This window comes from Lolium perenne, chromosome 4, assembly GCF_019359855.2.
Source record: "Lolium perenne isolate Kyuss_39 chromosome 4, Kyuss_2.0, whole genome shotgun sequence".
Lineage (NCBI taxonomy): Eukaryota > Viridiplantae > Streptophyta > Magnoliopsida > Poales > Poaceae > Lolium > Lolium perenne.
In genome coordinates, this window is record NC_067247.2 from 94000783 (window position 1) to 94021573 (window position 20791).

General features: G+C 50.7%; 2 protein-coding genes across 2 annotated transcripts; one reads left to right on the forward strand and one right to left on the reverse strand.

Annotated features, from left to right (window-relative positions):
- The first annotated feature begins 14872 nt into the window (after window positions 1-14872).
- On the forward strand, window positions 14873-18127 carry LOC127293350 (nucleobase-ascorbate transporter LPE1). Its single transcript, XM_051322946.2, has 12 exons — window positions 14873-15063; window positions 15158-15255; window positions 15348-15524; window positions 15611-15847; window positions 15961-16145; window positions 16228-16324; window positions 16741-16827; window positions 16919-16977; window positions 17086-17177; window positions 17268-17345; window positions 17446-17606; window positions 17705-18127. The coding sequence occupies exons 1-12, from the start codon at window positions 14973-14975 to the stop codon at window positions 17921-17923; spliced, it is 1581 nt and encodes a 526-aa protein (XP_051178906.1). The 5' UTR covers window positions 14873-14972; the 3' UTR covers window positions 17924-18127.
- A 306-nt stretch (window positions 18128-18433) lies between these two features.
- LOC127293351 (uncharacterized) lies at window positions 18434-20532 on the reverse strand. Its single transcript, XM_051322948.2, has one exon. The coding sequence runs from the start codon at window positions 20426-20428 to the stop codon at window positions 18659-18661; it is 1770 nt and encodes a 589-aa protein (XP_051178908.1). The 5' UTR covers window positions 20429-20532; the 3' UTR covers window positions 18434-18658.
- Between the last annotated feature and the right edge of the window lie 259 nt (window positions 20533-20791).

Consider the following 20791-nt stretch of genomic DNA (forward strand, 5'->3'; position numbering starts at 1 on the left):
AAACTAAAATAAAAAGGCACTCCTTCATGGTATGAGATTGTTGGTAGGCACCCGAGGATTCGGTTAGCCATGGTTTGTGTAAGAAAGGTTGGAAGGAGTGCCACATAAACATGCAAATAATTCATGGGAGCCGCTCTTGGGAGTCCGGTTGGCGAGGTAGTTAGTGTACCCATTACCATTAGTTGACAACGACAAACACCTCTCAAAATAATTTTACTCCTGATTTCAAAAATGAAAAGCTCTAGCGCATGTTAATCCCTGCTTCCCTCTGCGAAGGGTCAATCTTTTACTTTTATGTTGTGTCTCCATTATTTCTTTGAGCACTATCTTGAGAGCACAACTGTCATTCTTAGTATAATATGCTTGTCTCAAAATATGATTGATTGTGGTATAACTTTGATGCTTTTATCTTTGACAATCACTACTTCTAGTCTTTCTATGAACTCCAGAGGTGCCTGGGCATTTATGTTTTGCCGATCAAATACGGGCAAGCGAGATGCCACTTTATCATACTCTCTTATGAACATTGCAATCCTGCTTATATACATGATTCATGATGCTTATTATTAATTGTTGGTACCTCTCCATGATTGACATAGCTGTTAGATGATTTTATTTGCATGTATCTCATTATGAACGGTTTAAGTATTAGCCATAGCATGAGAATATATACATCATATGAGCAAATGTGTTCGTGAAAGTTCTTTTATCGCTCAGTTGTTAACTGAATTGCTTGAGGACAAGCAATAAGCTAAGCTTGGGGGGAGTTGATACGTCCAAAACGTATCTACTTTCCCGAACACTTTTGCTATTGTTTTGCCTCTAATTTATGTATTTTGGATACAAATAACACTGACTAACGCTGTTTTCAGCAGAACTGTTCTGGTGTCTCGTTTTTGTGCAGAAATCCAACTTTCGGGAAAATCCTCGGAATTTATGCAGAAGGCTCTATTTTCCCAGAATACTGACGGAGCCAGAAGGACAAGTAAGGTGGAGGCCCGAGGGCCCCACACCATAAGGCGGCGCGGCCTAGGGGGGGCCCGAGCGGCCCTATGGTGCGGCCCCCTCGGCCGGCCTCCGACGCCCTCCTTCGGACTATATAATGCCTTCGACCTAAAAACGCACGGGAAGAAGTCGAAGTCGCCAGAAAACCTCCAGAACGCCGCCACATCGCGAAACTCCGTCGCGGGAGCCAGAAGTCTCCGTTCTGGCACTCCGCCGGGACGGGGAATTGGAGGAGATCATCGCCATCATCACCGCCAACGCCTCTCTATCAACCAGCCATACTTCCCCCATCCATGTGTGAGTAATTCCCCCGCTGTAGGCCGAAGGGGATGGTAGGGATTGGATGAGATTGGTCATGTAATAGCATAAGATTGTTAGGGCATAGTGCCTAGTGTCCGTAATTGGTACTTTGATGATATTGTTGCAACTTGTTATGCTTAATGCTTGTCACTAGGGCCCGAGTGCCATGATCTCAGATCTGAACATGTTATTGTTTCATCATGATATTCATTGTTTATTGATCTTACCTGCAAGTTGTATACACATGTCGCTGTCCGGAACCGATGGCCCTGAAGTGACAGAAATCGGGACAACCGGAGGGAATGGTAGCGATGTGAGGATCACATGTGTTCACGGAGTGTTAATGCTTTGCTCCGGTACTCTATTAAAAGGAGTACCTTAATATCCAGTAGTTTCCCTTGAGGCCCGGCTGCCACCGGCTGGTAGGACAAAAGATGTTGTGCAAGTTTCTCATTGCGAGCACGTACAACTATAATTGGAACACATGCCTATTGATTGTTTTGTACTTGGACACCGTTTTATTATTATTTGCAAATGCCCTGCTATGATTGTTACATGAGTTTCTCTCATCCATGCAACGCCCGTTATCCGTCCCCGTGCCTACAGTATTTTAATCCTGCTGTTTACTAAAATCACTACTGCTGTCTTTGTTACTCTGCTGCTGTTATTTCACTACTGCCATCTTGCTATAAAACTGTTACTACTGATAAACTCTTGCGAGCAAGTCTGTTTCCAGGTGCAGCTGAATTGACAACTCCGCTGTTAAGGCTTCCAAGTGTTCTTTGTCTCCCCTTGTGTCGAATCAATAAATTGGGTTATACTACCCTCGAAGACTGCTGCGATCCCCTATACTTGTGGGTTATCAGCCAGCATCCTCATAGCCACTGTGCACTTCTGCAGTGACGTAAATCCAACCAAACCAGTGCGATCCGCCTTGCATCTGAAGTAGGGGTCAAAGTCTCGGATGGCATACACAATTTGCAGAAATAGCTTTCTGCTCATCCTGAAACGACGCCGGAAAACACTCTCACCGTGCAATGGATTGTCGGCGAAGTAGTCGGCGTACAACATGCAGTAGCCCTCCATTCGCTGTCTCGGCTTGCACTTCCGGCGACCTGGTGCCGACCCACCACGTCGACCAGTTGCCAGTCCGGCGTACATGCTTGACAAGCAACCGAGGATCATCATGTGCTCCTCGTCTTGGGCGGCGGCTGCCATCTCTTCTCGCATAAGCTCGATGAACATCTGCTCCTCCTCTTCGTCCGAGTCCATGGCCGGCGAGGCAAATGGACGAACACCTGACGGGCATGGTCGAGGCAACCCGAGCCGCGAGCGACGAGGAGTAGGCCAAAGTCGGAAAACAGGCCGGCGGAGGAGCAGCCAGATAGGCCATCGTCGAAAGACGGCGGAATATAGGCAGGTGGGGAAGGAGGGACGGCGGAATCTAGGCAAAAAGCCGGCGGGATGGTGCCGGCGGCGAGAGAGATACAAGGGGTGGGGGAGATTTTGAGCGAGGTGGCGGTGGGGTTCGTGTGTCGAGTCGCCGACAGATCGGGCCCTTCCCCGCTTTTCACTCGTCCGGAGTCCCCGATAGGTCCCCGGGGGGCCGGGGATGGCGTGGGCTCACCGGATGGATGAAGGGCCAAATCCGGACGAAAACGAGGAACCGGGGGCGCGACTGGGCCGAATTTCGCCGTCCGGATGCAAAATACGTCGCTCGGGGGCCTCGTCGGGGGAACGAGTGGGGATGCTCTTACTCCCTACGGTGCAGTGCTTCCCCGCTCTCACCCAAGGGCGTCGGGTAAGCTGTTTGAGAAGACTGTGTGAGGGGAGGTGTTCATCTTTCCCCAGAGTATGGTTTTGATGAGAACATCACATCCCATCTATTGATACACCCACTGTACTTACAACGATATAAATACAAGGATCAATCATTTGATCTTGTGTTAAACAACTTAACTATTAGGTCTTGGATTTATTCCTCACATACATGAGAATATGATGATGTATAAATCAGAAGTGTTTGTTACTCTTAAAAATGATGAACTTAGCAAGGATAAGAGGGACAATCGTTGGAGCAAGATCGTACATGGAATGGAAGCAAATATTGAGGTTTAAATAGAATGCCACGAGTGAAGATTTCAGAATTTTGAAGCGCCATAATGATGTTTGAAGACTTGACGAAATATTCAAGATTACACTTCTTAATTTCGTCTAAAGTGTGATATAGTGTTGTGTCACCTTTATTTTTGGACTAGGACCATGTCAAATTCGCAACAACCACTTTTTTGAATCCGTATTGAAGGAGAAAATGTCATCTAGAGATCGGTTCGGTCACCATACCTATGGCTGGCTGAAACCCTCACATTTCGTCCTTAAATACCCTCGTAGCCATCACTTTTAGATATAGATTTTGTTTAAACTAAAAAAATTAGCCAATTGATGCAATTATCATGTACTTTTCTGAGGCCAACACCTAGAACAAGAACGACTATTCGGAATCCCCATTTTTCAACAAACTTTTCACCTTCATCTGCAATATCTTGATTGCTTTATTAGTACTTGTTTTCGATTTTAGGTAGGAATTAAGACCCTCACTGGTCAGGCTGATGGTGCACCTGCAAGATCAACTACCGGAGATTGTCCTAGCAATTGCATTGGCGCACATACTTTGCACGTGTAGTCGTCGGATTGTCAAGTATAAACTCCACCAACAAATCGAATTATCATCATCTCATCGAAAGATCAGATACTTTTGTCCCATCAAGTGATATTAGATTTTAGACTGCTCGGTGAGATTTACAGTTTGTCCTATTGTAGATTGTTTTCTCCATCATACCCTTAAACCCCGAAAAGGCCTAAAATACAATTAAGGTTTTAATAACATCGTCCGATAAACCACCACGAGCCTTTGCATTGTTTTTTTTAGTTTTGCATCGTTAAATTTGTGTCTGCATCTTCGTGTCAAGTTGTTGGTCTTAGCGTCTAGTTCCGTTAGAGTTTCGAGTTCTAGTTATATTAGTCACGTCGCCCGCACGCTCGCAGATCATCGCCACAATATACTTACGCCACCGCCTCATACAACCACCATACAATTGCGCCACCGAATCGCTCAGCCTAGTAGGTCAGCCCATCGGAAATTTTCCATTTCATTTAGCCACACATCAAACATTTTACCTTTTATTTTTCTCTCTTATATACTTTTCTTTTTTAATTGTTTCATTAGTGTAGGAAAATACACAACCACATTTTTTCTCCTTCAGTTCTGCAAATTATTTTTTCAATTTCTTGTCATTATTCCATGAAATTTTTCCTTTTGCCACATTATTGTAGTTGGGAAATTTACAGATGATCTTCTTAGTTTACCCATTTCTCCAACACATGATACGACGATAATGTTTCTCTGCCATTTGACGTTTAATGCAATATTTCTATGGTTATTTACCAATTGTTAATGCATTTATGAGCACTAACATAATAATAGTTTGACACCTGGATCATTCGGGCAACAGGGCGAGGGACCCTCCAGCTGTACCTATTTTCTGGTGCTCCTATTTATATTTACAACTTTAAGTGGGCAATGTGACGAAACGGTTGTGAGATGTGTAAAATCTTTATGTTTTTAACTTGAAATTTCTAAATATTACAAAATAGGTTTAATGATGGAAAAAATCATACTACCTCTATTTCAATAAATAAGGTTGGTTTTCATATGATATCTATAGATTATTATAGTTGTTGGTAATTTTTCCTACAAATTTCGTCAAACTTTAATTTAAAATAAATGTAAGCCTTATTCATTGAAACAGAGGAAGTATGTAAAATAAAAGCTTTTGTGTAGCCAGATCATAATAGTGCATATAAATGAAATGAAATAGAATGTTCACCTCCAACAGAAACAAATGTTCCTATATAGTGAACCTCACTCCGCAAGACCGCTGTTCTATGGATCGCGCTACTTAGGAAGGCGATGTGTCTCACGCGCCGCTTCCGCTCGGGCGACTGGGGAGGCGACCAAGGGGGTACCTCCGCTGCCCGCCGGAACCGCGCCGCCGCTCGCACCCAGGGTGGGTGCCTGTCCGGCCGGAGGCAGCGCGCTGCGCCAGGGAACAGGTTCTCTCCGCTCGCTGGCCGCTGCTCCGACGTCGACGACTCCGACGAGTCTGACCCTCCCTCCCCGTCCGCGGTTCCCACCACCGTCCCCTCTCCTGCGCCGATCTGCTTCGGCGCCTTCCTCCCCCCGGCGTTCGCTCCTGAGGAACTCCTCCGCCAGCCACCGGTGGTCCGCCTTCCGGAGCAGGGGCTCCGGTCGTCGCGGTCGCCCACCTCGCCGGCCCTCGACGGAGAGGAGTTCCCACCCCTGCCTCGGGTGGCTTGGGGAGAGAAACCGCAGGGTGCCCCTTCCTCCACGGCAGCCCCGTCTTCCTCGACAACACCTGCAGATCCGCCGGTCACCTGCGTGGTACAGGTTGGCTCGGTGCCGGTCCGTCTGCCGGCGGCGGCGCCGCCGCCTCAGGGGAGCGGCGGTGTCTCTCCGCTAGGGTTCGCCTCCGCTCACGGTTCCTGGGCCGTGACCCAAACAGTCCTTCGTGGGCCGGCCCACGTTGATGGCCCGCTCCTGCTTCCACAGCCCAACGCGGGGCGGGAGCCGTTGGATGCGCGCCAGCTGTCCCAGGGGCAAAGTGGGACGGTCGCGATGGCCCTGGAGGGGACGGCGCCCCCTTCGGACAGTTTGGCACCTCCACCGCCTGCTTATAAGTGGCTTTGGCTTCCCCCTCGAACCCTAGATCCACTTTTAGGGTTCCCTGCGTCTCCTTGCGATATCCGCCGCAACAGATCTAGAGCCAAGCGCCTCCTTCTTCGCTCCGACCCCGCCTCCGGCGCCACCCTCCCACTCCTCTCCGCCATGGATCGTGACCGCGACCGCTCTTATCGGGGCAAGAGGCAACTACAACTACTCCCGTAACCGTGATCTGGAGCTCAGGCAGAGGTTGGACAGGGAGCAAGAAGAGCAACGTCGCCAGCAGCGCACCCGTGACCTCGAGCTGGACAGGGCTGGACAGTCCTCACGACGCCATGAAGATCCCCGCCCGCCCTTGGAGGAACAGAGGCTCCCTCCGCCTCCCCCTGGTCCGCGGGGGCGCGAACCAGGCCGGAATGCTCAACGCCGTGCTCCTCGACAGCCGAGGGGGCTGCCGGGGAACGGCCCCAGTCTGTCGCAGTCTGCTGCCACAGCTGTGGCAACGTCCAGCACCCCTGCCCCTGATGCTGCTCATATTACCTGCAACAATTGCGGTAAGCAAGGCCACGTCCAAGCAGATTGCGTCGACGAACCCTTCTTCCTGAAATGCAAGAAAGTAGGCCACCTCTCTGCTATGTGTGCGGTCTTCTCTCGTGGCCCGGATCCGTTCTGGGCCGGATTCAGATGTGGTCAGAAGGGCTTCTTCTGCTGTGAAGTTCCTGAGGAAGAGATGCATCAGCCTGTCCCCAACGCCGCCATTGTCATCATCGAGGGCAGATGTTTCTCTGAACAAGAAGTAGATGCTGAGCTTAAGGACCTTGTCGATGAAAATTGGGACTGGCAGGTCCGCAAAATCAACGAGACCGACTTCGCGGTGGTCTTCCCGTCAAAGGACATCCTGAGGATGGCGATCAGGGGCGGAGGCCCTACCCTCCCCTCAAGTAAGTGCAAGGCCCTGGTCACGGTGCCTTCGGGCGACCCTCTTGCCGTCGAGCAGCTTGAAGAAGTTTGGGTGCGCTTGCACGGGGTTCCACCCCCACTTCGCCGTGCGGACAGACTGCTGATGCTTACCCGAGAGATTGGTCGGCCGGTGGGAGTTGACACATCCTCTCTTGCCCACCCCCTGCATCCTATTCGCATGTCCTTTGGATGTAGGGTGCCTGTTATCCTCCTCAGCCATGTGATGATGTTTGCTAATATGCAAGGCTTTCGTATCCAAGTTGAAAGAGAAGCCTCCTCTCCTGTAGTCTCTCCGCCCCGGGCGCCTCCCCCCCCGCCCCTCAGACCAGGGCGAGGAGAAGGATGATGACAACGACGAAACTGATGAAGAGTGCTGGGACGGCAGAAGGGGCCGGCATTGTTCTCGTGAGAAGTCACCTGCCTCGGCTCCTGCGGGAGGAGCGGGAGGGCCAGGGAAGCATTCTGCGGCCGTTGCTCACACCGCCGAGGCTGCGAGATCTCCAATCTCTCCTTCGTCTGTCCCTCAACAAGTCTCCCTCCCGGCAACTGCTTTCAGTCAATATGGCTCCAACCTCACTGCTAGCGGTGACATCTTTCCCACGGTGGTGAAAATCATTCAACAAGCGCTTACCTCGCCTCGCCAAGAGACTGCAGTGATCTCCGATACTGAGCAACCGTCCCTCTCTCTCTCCGTCGCTAACGACACCCCTGAGGGCTCCAAAGCTTCTGCTCAGAACTACCGTACCCCCTTCAAGGCCCAACCCCTTTCAGCAGAGGAGCGAGAGGAGGTGGGGTGGGTTAGTCCTACCTCAGAGGAAGAGAGAAGCGCCAGAGAAAAGAGAAGCAAATCCAACAATGACCGTCCTTCGCGACGCGCCATGATCGAAGAACAGCTCGCTTCCCGCCTGGAATTTGATGAAACTGTGGTGGCGCAGAACTCCCCAGCTATCTCTACCCAGCTACACGTCGCCCCGGCTATCCAATCGCCTCGAGTGGAGACTCGATGCCGCCAGCTCCTGCTTGAAGACACCCCCATCCCGGCTCTTGGTGCCGCGGTGGCAAGAGCGCCTCGTAGCAAGGCAACACCGGTGGAGGCAACCCACAAGAGTGCGCGTGGGAAAGGTTTGACTAAAGGTTCGGTGCTGGACAGGGCCATCCTTCTCAAGAACGCGGCGGACAAGGATTCCGGCACCTGCAAGCCTGACAACAAGGCGGCCTCCTCAGCACACACAGGTACCCCTACCCCCATCCCTCCCCTCTCTGCTTTTGCTGTTCTACAAGCTGCTCCTTTAGACTCTCTCCTCAAGGTGGCAAAGGAAAGCTGTATTCTCTTTAAATCGGCGGAGGGTTCCCCAGAGAAGCTGGTTACCCTTATCCAAGCCAGAGAGCTTGCACAAGCTGAACTTGCGCTGGCACGCCACAAGATTGAGCTAGAAGCGGCGCAAGCCAAAGCAGCCAAAGCATCCAACTCCTCTGACCAGGGGGTCGAGGAGGATCCGATGCAGAAGTCACAAGCTGCGGAAAGAAGCAGCTCAGCAGGCAAGCTCAAGAAAGACCTGGGTGCGCTGAGACGCCGAAGGGCGGCTAAACGCCCCACTCCTGTTGGTCATCGTCCGTTCACCCGCCAAGCACGGGCTCTTGGAAGAGTTCCCCAATGAGAGCGCTATTCTGGAATATTCGAGGGTTTGGCCGTCGGGGGCGCCGAACCCTCCTCAAGGAATACCTCCGCTTACATAGAATCGATCTAGTGTTTCTCCAGGAAACTATCAAACAAGATTTCACGGACACGGAGCTTCATAGTTTGGAGGTTGGCGACAAGTTCTTCTGGCTTTGGCTTCCTGCCAACGGTCACTCTGGGGGTATGTTGGTTGGAGCCCGCGATTCTATTTTCGAGGTGGGAGCTTTTGACAGGGGTCAATTCTTCCTCAGCCTCTCGATTCTCCACAGGGCCTCTAACCGTATCTTAGAAGTCATAGGCATCTATGGTCCTGTGGACCATGGTCGGTCGCGGGCTTTCCTTGACGAAATCTCCACCAAGCTTGAGGCTTGCAACAGGCCAGTGCTCATGGGGGCGACTTCAACCTCATCAGAGCTGCGACGGACAAAAACAACGATAACCTAAACTGGCCTCTGATCGATCTTTTCAATGAGCACATTGCCAATTGGGCGCTCCGTGAGTTACCTCGTACTGGGCGAGGTATACTTGGACGAACAAACAGATCAACCCTGTCCGCTCGGTGCTTGACAGGGTCTTCGTGTCCCCGGAGTTCGAAGCCATTTTTCCGCTGTGCTCTCTCTCTGCTGAAACCAGCCTAGGCTCTGACCATACTCCTCTGGTGCTGGACACCGGGGAGGGCACCCCAGCCCGCAGCAACCGCTTCTTCTTTGAATCAGGATGGCTGGAGATTCAGGGTTTCTCGGATCGGGTTCTTGCCCACTGGGAGCTTTTGTCCTCTAAGGTGGGAGGTAGAGATATCATTGACTGGTGGGTGTTTATGAGCGCGGGGCTCCGTCAACACCTAAAGGGCTGGAGCAAAAATCTGGGAAAGGACTCCAAAGCCTTAAAAACATCGCTGCTCCTCCAAATTTCTCAGCTGGATAACCAGGCGGACTCGGTGGGTCTCGATGATGATGCCTGGGCTATCCGATACCAACTGGAGGATCAACTTATGCAGCTCTACCGTGTGGAGGAAGAATATTGGAGACAGCGTGGTAGGGTGAAGTGGGCACTCCAGGGAGATGCCAACACGGCATATTTCCACGTTGTGGCAAATGGCAGACACCGCAAGTGTAACATCACTGCTCTCAGGAACGAATCGGGGCCGATTTCTGAACCAAGACAAATCCAAGAGCACGTCTACAGCTTTTATAGAGAGCTTCTCGGCACCTCTGCGCACAGGTTGTGCGGGCTGGCCCCCAATATCTGGGAGGGAGTTAGGCGTGTCACTGAGGAGGAGAACAATGGTATTCTCATCACCTTTTCTGAAGAAGAGCTTGAGGCAGTTGTAAAAGATATGAAATCCGACACTGCTCCTGGTCCTGACGGCTTTCCCGTCCTTTTCTTCAAGAAGTTCTGGAACTTGGTTAAACACGGGGTCCTCCACATTTTGAATGACTTTGTGCTGGGGCGCATTGACATTGCCAGACTCAATTTTGGAGTCCTGTCCCTTATCCCTAAAGTCCCGGGCGCCGACCTTATCACCCAGTTTCGCCCGATAGCACTCATCAACGTTATCTTCAAAATCATCTCCAGAGCTTATGCTACGCGGTTAGACCCTATTGCTAACCGAGTGATTAGTCCCTACCAAACAGCGTTCATCAAAGGAAGGAACATTTTAGAAGGTCCGTTGGCCTTAATTGAGGTCATCCATGAGCTACGATCCAAGAAGCTAGGGGGAATCCTCTTGAAACTTGACTTTGAGAAAGCGTACGACCGCGTGAATTGGGACTTTCTCGCCGAGGTGCTCAGATGCAAAGGCTTCAATGAGGCATACATCCACCGCATTCTTCAGCTAGTCTCTGGGGGCCAGACCGCAATCTCCATTAATGGGGAGATTGGCCCGTTCTTCCGGAACAAACGCGGAGTTCGTCAAGGGGACCCCCTATCTCCACTGCTGTTCAACTTCATTGGGGAAGCATTGTCTGGCTTGCTCACGGCTGCGATGGAGGCGGGGCATATACATGGGGTAGTGCCACACTTAATCCCAGGGGGACTTTCCCACCTCCAATACGCAGATGACACGCTTATTCTGATCCAGAATGAAGAGCAAAGCATCATTAACCTCAAATTCCTTCTCATGTGCTTTGAGGATATGTCCGGCCTCAAGATTAATTTCCACAAGAGCGAAGTAATAGTGTTGGATGCTCAAGCAGAGGAACAAGCTAGCATTGCAAACAAGTTCAACTGCAAGCAGGGTGCCTTCCCTTTTATGTACCTTGGCCTCCCTATCTCTGACAGGAAACTCTCCCTGGAACAATGGTTGTTCCTGGTGCGCCGCTTAGCCGCTAAATTAGATCCTTGGATGGGAAGGCTGCTGTCCTCGGGTGGACGCCTTGTCCTAACCAATTCCTGTTTGGATAATTTGCCTATGTTCGCCATGGGCCTCTTCTTGCTTCATGACGGCATTCATGCGAAGTTTGACTCAATCAGATCAAAATTCTTCTGGGAAGGAGCAGGCCCCAAACGTAAGTATCACATGGTTAACTGGACGACGGTGTGCAGGCCTAAACCTTTGGGGGGGTTTAGACCTGCTAAATACTAAAAAGATGAATATGGCCCTGCTCCTGAAATGGGTCTGGAAACTTTATCAACAAGACGACTCTATTTGGGCAAACCTCATCAGGGCGAAATATGTTGACGCTGATAATATCTTCGCTAGTGCGGGCCAAGGGGGCTCGCAATTCTGGAAAGCTCTGCACAAGATCAAGCACCTATTTAAAGCAGGGGCCAAATATGAGGTGCGGAATGGGCTCCGTACAAGCTTCTGGTCTGATTGGTGGCTTGGGGACGCCCCTCTCAAAGACTCCTTCCCTCATCTGTTCGCGATCTGTGACAACCCTGAGGTTTCTGTTGCGGTGGCCTGCCATCAGGAGGGCCTGAACATTCGCTTCCGTCGCTCCTTGGACACCACGGACATGAGGCAATGGAGGGCGCTGCAGACTTGTGTGGATCATGTTCAGCTGAGCGATGGGCTTGATATTATCCGTTGGCACCTGGAACCATCAGGCAAATACTCTGTCAAGTCCATGTATCTGAAACTCTCACAAGGTACCACGGTTGCTCACTTCAAAGATATGTGGGGCACGAAGGTGCCGTTAAAAGTCAAGATCTTTTCCTGGCAGTTGGCCATGGACAAGCTTCCAACCTGCTGCCAAATTGCAACCAGACACGGTCCATCCAACGGTGCATGCTCCCTGTGTGGGGCCACAGAGGACGCTGCTCATGCTTTCTTTAGCTGCTCGCTTGCCAAGTTTGCCTGGAGCGCGCTCAGACAAGTCTTAGGCTGCAATTGGTGCCCTGCTAATTTTGCGCAATTTCATGCTATCCTTAGTAGCTTTTCGGGTCTTTCTCGTAGGTTACTTTGGGTTTTCTTCCTTGCGCAATCGTGGGCCTTATGGCTGATCCGTAATAAGCTCACCATCGAGAGGAAGATCATTAACCACCCCGCTGATGTTTTATATAAAATTGTGATCCTTTTGCAGCTTTGGAGCTCCAGGTTCAAAGGAAGGGACAAGGAGGGACTCGCGTGGATGGCGGATCAGCTACGGGAGCTTTACGCATCTATGAGGCCAAGAAACTGAAGTCGAAGGCGAAGCCCTGAGTCCTCCCTCTCTCGCGGTGGCCATCTTCAGCGCCGGGGCTGCTGTTTATCGCCTTATCTAGTCTTGCTTTTGTTCGTCTTTTCTAGTTCTTTGGCTAAGCTGTATGCCGCAGCATGTTGTCCTTAAGCTTCTTATCGTGGTCTGTATGACTTGCTAAACGTCAAGGCTTTATTAATTTAAAGTCGGGCACCTGGTGCCTTTTATCTAAAAAAAAAAGACCGCTGTTCTATATCGTCCCACACTAGAAATACGTGATGGAACCCAGGTACTCGGGAACCCGTTTCACTGTGCAGGCCGGAAATACGTATTTCCAGATCTTAAAAAAATTCAAATAATTTTTTTGCATGTAGAAGATGCACGTAAGTATGTGCGTGCCATTTTTATACCTAAATTAAAAAGTATGTAGTTTGGAGAATAATGATAAGTTTCGGATGAATAATATGAAGGAAACTCACTCGTATAGTAAAGGGTCTGGGCAACTACGTAACTTACTGCTGAGTAAGTTTAATCGGGCTGCGCAGTAACCAGGTTTCGAAAAATCGATTTAGTCCCGCACGACTAGACCACTCTGCAAAACGTTGTTCGTTTGGAGTGTTGACATCCATGACTAGCTGGTTCTTCACCTTATCTAGAAGTAGACCCTAATTGCCGCTAGGTAGCCTAGAGTTACCACATTCAGAAACAAAGCGACAAGAGATCCATACCTACCTAATCCCATGCCATTTTGCCCCTGTCCCGCTGCTGCGGCTTGCCCTCCACGTAACACATTCTCTGGCCGCTGCAACCCCAGAACCACCATTCCAACTACAGAACCCCGCAGCGCTAGCTACACCAATACAGCGACCGGCTACTAAAATACGCACTTCCAAACGAGGGAAAACTGACGGTGACATCGCACATGAACAGGCGCGCTGATCCAGAACGAAGTTGGGAGAGCTGAGGCTGCATCAGCCACCAGGCCGAAGCTAGTTCGCCAACCCCATCTAACGTGGGAAAAGGGCTAGTGGAAGCTAAGCTGAAGCTGAACATCCCATGCCGTGCGCTCGTCTTCCTACCTAAAAGCTCTCTCAGGGCACAACTACTAAGCCAGAGTCCTGCCTTTATCTCTCTCTCAACCGCGCACAGCCCCATGTGGTTAACGGCTTTGATCAAGCTGAGGTTCGAGATCATGTTAAAAACGGTTAAAGTGTAGAGAAAAATAATATATGATGGAAGTGGATTCTACTACCTATCCTAGCTACTGGTAGTTCATTTCATATTAATCGCGAGCCGTTAGATACTAGGCGTGGCTCAGTTTGATGTTGCTCTAGTTTCTACTCACAAGCCGCCCCTAGCTAACGCCACGTTGGTCACCCCAACCTGTCATATACTACTTCCGTCTCAAGAAATAAGGCGCACGCGTATTTTAAGATGATCTTTGAGCAACAAATCTTGATTATATTATATGTAATTAGTATCGTTGGTCTCGTATTGAAAATCACTTTCTAATAATACTAATTTCATATAAACAATCTTTCTATATTTAAAATAATTCTTCATCAACAAAAGCACGTAACGAGGAAGCCTTATTCCTTGAATCGGAGTGAGTAGACAACAACGCGACAACCAAAAATAAAGATGTCAATTAAAGACCTCGCTGGTTCCTAGGTGGCGGCAGGCGACGCATCTCGTTGTCGTTGCGTCTTCCTCCGCATGGCGGCGTAAATGCACAACTGCCTTCTCGCCTGCCTCGTTTGTAAATACACATGGGGGTGCACCCTGTAGGCTATCATATGGAGCACATCGCCAACAGGGGCAAGCGTTGCCCTGTCGCACGCACCATGAAGGAGGAGGTGCGACCAGGTGGCGCCAAGGAGGATGACGCGTTGAAGGAGGAGCTTTTAGTTCAAATTTTATTCAAATTTAGTTCAATTTCGTTCATCCTTGCAAGATATAATGGAATATAATTTTAAGTTTACTTGAATTTTGTCTAAACCTTTTGGGGAAGGTGACTTGGCGAATAGAACTTTGGCATTAAAAGAAACAACAAACAGTATAAAGCACCCTAAGAAAAATGAAAATTATAACAAAATTCTTGAGAAGTCCTTCATTTTCAACCTCCAGACCGTGTCGACGGCGCGTCGCCACTGCCGCCCCTCCCTGAGTCAGTCTGACGTTGTCCCAAAGGTCCGACTCGCCGTTGCTGACGCATACCCTTTGGGTTACTACGACTAGAGATGCTCTAAGAATCGACTCGGAAAAGGTTCCAATGTTTCGAATGTTCTACTACAAAAATTGTTTGAGTCAAAGAGGAGGCCCCTGTAAACCACCATCCAGTTCAGACCGGACAGAAGAATGGAGTAATTGGTGATTTTTTATACAGTACAGCAGAACAAAACATAAACAAGAAAAGAGGTGGCTCATCGACTGACAGAGACGCCGTCGTAAAGCGCACCTGACGCGCGAAGTAGAAACCGACGCCGCGGCGACATGATGAAACGCACGGTGCGCTTGCACGGACGCGACGAGGAAGCGGGAGAGGCCGGCTACATAAAGGAAGGCGCGCCTGCGTTTCTTCCTCCCACAGCCGCTTCAGTACCGCGAACTGAACCGCAGCGCCCGATCCTTTGGTCTTCCTCCGTTCGCCGGTGGGCGCGCTCCAGCCATGCCGGTGAAGGCCGAGGACCTGGTGCCGCACCCCTGCCACGAGCAGTTCCGCGGCCTCGACTACTGCATCACCAGCCCGCCGCCATGGAGTGAGTAGAGTACAAGGAAGCCTTGGAGGATCGATTGATTAGTTTGAGTATTGAAATCAGTATCTAACGTCTCTGCTTCCATTCCATGGCGCAGTCACAACGGTGATCGTGGGGTTCCAGCACTACCTGGTGATGCTCGGCACCACCGTCATCATCGCCACCATCCTCGTCCCGCTCATGGGCGGCGGCCATGTGAGCTCCCTCTCCCTCTTCCCTTCCATCTTGCCACACTGTCATGAGCTTCTCTGCCTGACACACGCTCGCGCACGCGGCATTGCTTGCAGGAGGAGAAGGCGGTGGTGATCCAGACCATCCTCTTCCTCTCCGGGATCAACACGCTGCTGCAGGTGCACTTCGGCACGCGGCTCCCCGCCGTGATGGGCGGCTCCTACACCTACATCTACCCCGCCGTCGCCATCATCATCAGCCCGCGATACCTCATCATCATCGACCCCTTCGAGGTTCGCCTTCTCTGTTTCTGTCCCTCTGCCCGTGTGAGTACGACTCAATAATTAACTGACGAATGCCCGCCATTTTTCGTCTTCAGAGGTTCGTGTTCACCATGCGGTCGCTCCAGGGCGCGCTCATCATCGCCGGCGTCTTCCAGGCCGTCATCGGCTTCTTCGGCATATGGCGGGTCTTCATACGCTTCCTCAGCCCGCTCGCGGCGGTCCCATTCGTCACCCTCTCCGCGCTCGGCCTCTTCTACTTCGCCTTCCCCGGGGTCGCCAAGTGCATCGAGATAGGCCTCCCCACGCTCGTGCTGCTCATAATATTCGCTGAGGTTCTTTTTACGCTATGCTTGTTACCATTTCAGACTGATCCAGAATTATGAATGGCCTTTTCTCTCGACATTTGGTACCGAAACCTTATTCCACTTCTTTTTCTGCCTTGCAGTACGCCTCCCATTACTTCGCGGCAGGGAGTTTCGTGTTTGGCCGGTGCGCCGTGCTGGTGACGGTCATCATCGTGTGGATCTTCGCCGAGATACTCACGGCGGCTGGCGCCTACAACGAGAGGAACCCGGTGACGCAGTTCGCCTGCCGCACCGACAGCTCCGGCCTCATCCACGCCGCGCCCTGGTACAGGCTCAAACTCTCTCTGACGTGTTGATCTTCTTGCTCGATCTCGAGAGGCTCAGCTTCTTGCTTCTGCCATGAGCAGGGTCAGGTTCCCTTACCCGTTCCAGTGGGGATACCCCATCTTCTGCGCGCAAGACTGCTTCGCCATGATGGCCGCTTCATTCGCGTCACTCATCGAGGTACTGCACTTCATGTCATCTATTCATTCATGCACATAAGAAAATCTGATCATCAGAGAGACAAAGGGCAATAACTGAAAAACTCATGTTCAGATACTGTTTCTGTCTCTTGCTGATGTTCATCACACATCTGGAACGCTAGCATAAGCACAGACAGGAGAAACAAAGTTTCATTGTAAGCAAAATATGTCTGCGCAAAGACAATGGTTTAACCACAAAAGCGTATATTGGGCAGTGTTTTGGCTTTTTGGATAACATCTTACTAAAATAAAGCTCAACAAGTAACATAAAATGCCTACACCAGTTAGTCGTGAATCTGCAAAAAAAAAAAAAAATTAGGTAAAAGTATAAATTGCGGCGTCTACCACTCTACCGGTACCCTAACTGCGTATTCTGATGAACACTTCCACTTTCAGTCTACCGGGACCCTAATTGCGGTGTCAAGATACGCAGGCGCGACATGGGTTCCGCCTTCAGTTTTCGCTCGTGGAATCGGCTGGCAGGTGCTTGAATAACACAGCTAAAAGCTTAATTCTTCTCATGAATATTTTTCTCCGACTTCCACTCACTGCAATGCAACTTCAAAACCTTCAGGGCATATCTATCATACTGGATGGGATGTGCGGTACATTGACAGGCACAGCAGCTTCAGTGTAATGAGCTCTACATCTACTTTAGCACTCTTAGTCTGCTAAGAGCCACTGCTCAGAACTTGCCTACATGAGAAATTAGCAACTAATTGTCCTTGTTTGATTCTACAGTGAGAACTGTGGTCTACTGGCCTTGACACGAGTTGGAAGCAGACGAGTTATAAAGATTTCAGCCTTGTTCATGATTTTCTTCTCACTTTTTGGTACTGCTCCCTTTCTGTGAATCTTTCAGCATTATCAGTGTCACCATTCATAGTTAGCGACTTCAGTTGGCTGACATGGATTATCAACAGGAAAATTTGGGGCAATCCTCGCATCTATTCCATTGCCAATTTTCTCTGCACTTTACTGCGTTCTGTTTGCTTACTCAGGTGAGCATTATGCACCCATCCATAAGAGTTTCATCGAATCAAATTCTGGAATTGTCATAACATTTTTATTCTGTTGATCTTGTTTTCATCCCTGAAACAGCTGCTGCAGGCCTCTGCTACCTTCAATATTGCAACCTTAACACCCTGAGAACCAAATTCATACTCAGTATCTCTTTGTTCCTGGGGCTGTCCATACCACAGTACTTCCGGGAGTTTGAGACATTCTACGGCTTTGGACCAGCTCACACACGTTCACTCGCGGTATGTATACTCAACCACAGGGTGACAGAACTACTTATAATTTATATCTTTCACACTGATCATTACCTGAACCTTCTTCCTGTTCATTGAAATTTCAGTTCAATGTCATTACCAATGTGATATTCTCCTCGCCCGCAACTGTTGCTGCGATACTCGCCTACCTTCTGGATTGCACACATCTCTACTGGGAACCCCAGGTGAGGAAGGACAGGGGCTACCTGTGGTTGGAGAAATTCAAGTCCTACAGGCATGATGTCAGAAGTGAGGAGTTCTATGCTCTTCCATATGGCATGAGCAGGTACTTCCCCTCGCTCTAGGATATGTGACAATGCGAGGATGAAGCAGTGGGAATTAGACATTAGGCGGTGATTCAGGGAATCATTTGTATATGCAGCAATATGTAATGTTTTGATTCATAGCTTGTAAGACATTTTGATGAGAAATGTAGCATGTACTTACTGGGAGATTCGAATGAGGATAATGTCATCATCAGCCAATTGGAGCTTCCAATGCTTCTGACACCAGTTTTGCTTTGGTATTGTTTCTGGTCAGAAACAGCAGAAAACACCAGTTTTACTTTGGTATTGTTTCTGGTCAGAAACAGCAGAAAACAAACGCCTCATAACTCTATTTTATCTCTGCTTATAAGCAGCAGAATGTAAACGGTCCACGACGAATTAGATTGAGGAAACAGGCTTCTGTTCTTCCCCAGTTAAACTCTGCACCAGTCAGTATATTTCCACAATTATATTTGAATATATGGCATGTATAATTCATTTCTATTTACCATCCTCACCTCAATGCCACTTATTTTTGTATGCAACATGTTTGGAACAAACAAATCTTGTGCGGATTAACATCAAAAAATGAAATGATGTAATTACAACAGGAGTCTACAGAGATTACCATATTCCACCAAAACCAATCTGTCAAACCTGTCAGGCAACCTGAAGCCTAATTTATACATAGGGTTTAGCATATTAATTGGTAGATCGAAAATCTACCATTTGACACATGTTATCATATACTGCTACCATATCTACACTAATATTCTAAGGAAAATTTCCAACTTCGGCACAGTCTGGCGCGGCAGCAGCCTTGGGCATCCAGACCATGCTGTTCTGCCTTGCGGCGAAATTCACTCGGCTGTGATCGCCAGGCCACTGCCTACCGGAGTTCCTCATATTCCTTGGCTTCAGCTGGGATGCGGTTCTCATCTCCACCACGCGCTGCTTCTCCCCGGAGCCCTCGGGTTTTGCCGCCTGGATCATCCCTTGATCGCTGCTGCTTCTTAAATAGCCACTGCTCTCAGCAGCCGGATGCGATTGTGCCTTCACCTCCTCCGCTCTCTGTTTTCCCTGAAGGCCCTCTGTTTTTGCCTCCCAGGTGGTCCCTTGGCCACCACCGCTGCTCCTCTGGCTACCGCTGCCCACAGCGGCCGGACAGGGCTGAGTCTTCATTCCATCACGACAAGCGGTGCTTGGTGGCATGCCTGCATGCCTGCCTGCTGAGGGTTCATTCCTCAGCTTGTTCTCTGACTTGAAGCCTCGAGCTAGTGAAGCGTCAGCTGCCTTGCTTGACATCATAGGCAAGGCTGTTTCTGTGCCTTGCTCAGTCAATCCCTTATTCCCTTTAATCTCCAAATTTACGCCTCCAAATGATGATGTGTCTGTAGTCTTGCCAGCCACATTGGTTGTGGCTGTTTCTACGCTCCGGGCATCAAATCCCTTCTTCCCCTTGCGCCTATACATCGGCTTGAGGGGCAGTCGGCATGATGCAACGTCTGCATCGGCGTGCTCGCTTGACACGCTGCTCACCCCAGATGCTGTGCCCTCACTTACTGAGGCCTCCACCTTCTTGCCATCCGGCATATCACTGCCCGGTGCCGTGCTCGCCTGCCTGCCTCCCGAGGGTTTCTCCTTCCTCTTGTTGTCCGACTTGACGCCTCGCGGCGGTGATGCCTCAGCCGCTTTGCCCGGTATGCTGGCTGGGGCTGTCTCATTGCTCCGGTCACCCGGTCGACTCTTGCCCTTGCTTTCCTGATTGACTACTGGCAGTGACGATGCCTCCACCGCCTCACCAATCGAACTAGTCATGGCTGTTTCTGTACTCCGGCCATCCAATCCCTTCTTCCTCCCCTGGTGTCTGTGCCTCGGCCTGCCTGGGCCTCGATATGATGCAATGTCCACCAGCTCGCCTGGCGCACTGTTGGTCCCCGGTGCTGTGCCCTGAATTCCTGAGGCCTCCCCCTTCCTCTTTTCCTCTGGCTTGCCGGCGCGAGATGATGCGGCAGCAGGCTTGGCTGGCTCGCCTGGACCCGCGGAGACCTGCGCCTTGAAGCCACCCCCTGGGGGTGCATTGGCCGGGCCGCCGTCCGGCCCCTTGTTGCCACGGACATCAATCTTCAAGGCAGTAACCTCCTCTCGCCGCGGCGGCGGTCGATCCGCCACGACCACCAACCGCTGCCCTCCGCGGGCCCTCTCATTAGACCTGAAGGAGGAAGTACTCGACGAGGCCCTCATCTCCGGCGCCGGCGCCGGCGCCGGGGCCGCCGCAGCAGCCCTAGCCCTCCTCGCCTTCTCCTCCTCCTCCCGCCGCCGCCGCTCCTCGACAAACCTCCTGGCCGCGGCCTCCTCCTCCTCCTCCTGACGCTTCCGCTGATCCTCCCTGACCCTCCTGGCGGCGGCCTCCTCCTCCTCCCGCCGCCGCTGCTCCTCCTTCTCCTTGAGGCGGAGCTCCCGGAGGTCCCGGAGGCTGACGTAGTTGGGAGGGACGAGCGGCCTGCCCCGATTCGGCTTCGCGCGCCGCGCCGCCGCGTCCATCCCGTCCGGCCGACGGGCGGTGGCCGCAAAGGGGAAGGGGAACGCACAGCGCTGGAGCGAAGGCTTCTAGAAGAGGATAGAAGAACAACTTTGTGGGAGAAAAATATTCATCACCCAGGACCAGGAGACCCATGTGGACCTGTGTACTTGTATATGCGCTTTGCGTGTCACTGAAACGGAGGGCCCGCTGAATCTCCTGGTCCCACGGGCCTCTATTCAGAAAGTTCAGTCCAACCCCACAGTATCCAGGTTTGGCTCATGGCCTCCTGTTTCACAAACTTTTTCTTACTACCATATGTCATCACTAATGTAATGGTTGACGTTCTACAAAAGTTTGTTCTAGATTCTTTCCATGCCAGTAAC

Coding starts and splice junctions, on each gene's coding strand:
- LOC127293350 (XM_051322946.2), top strand. CDS start 14,973: ATGCCGGTGAAGGCCGAGGACCTGGTGCCGCACCCCTGCCACGAGCAG. Junction 17,346..17,445: donor CGTTCTGTTTGCTTACTCAG/GTGAGCATTATG, acceptor TCCCTGAAACAG/CTGCTGCAGGCCTCTGCTAC. Junction 17,607..17,704: donor CTCACACACGTTCACTCGCG/GTATGTATACTC, acceptor TTGAAATTTCAG/TTCAATGTCATTACCAATGT.
- LOC127293351 (XM_051322948.2), bottom strand. CDS start 20,428: ATGGACGCGGCGGCGCGGCGCGCGAAGCCGAATCGGGGCAGGCCGCTC.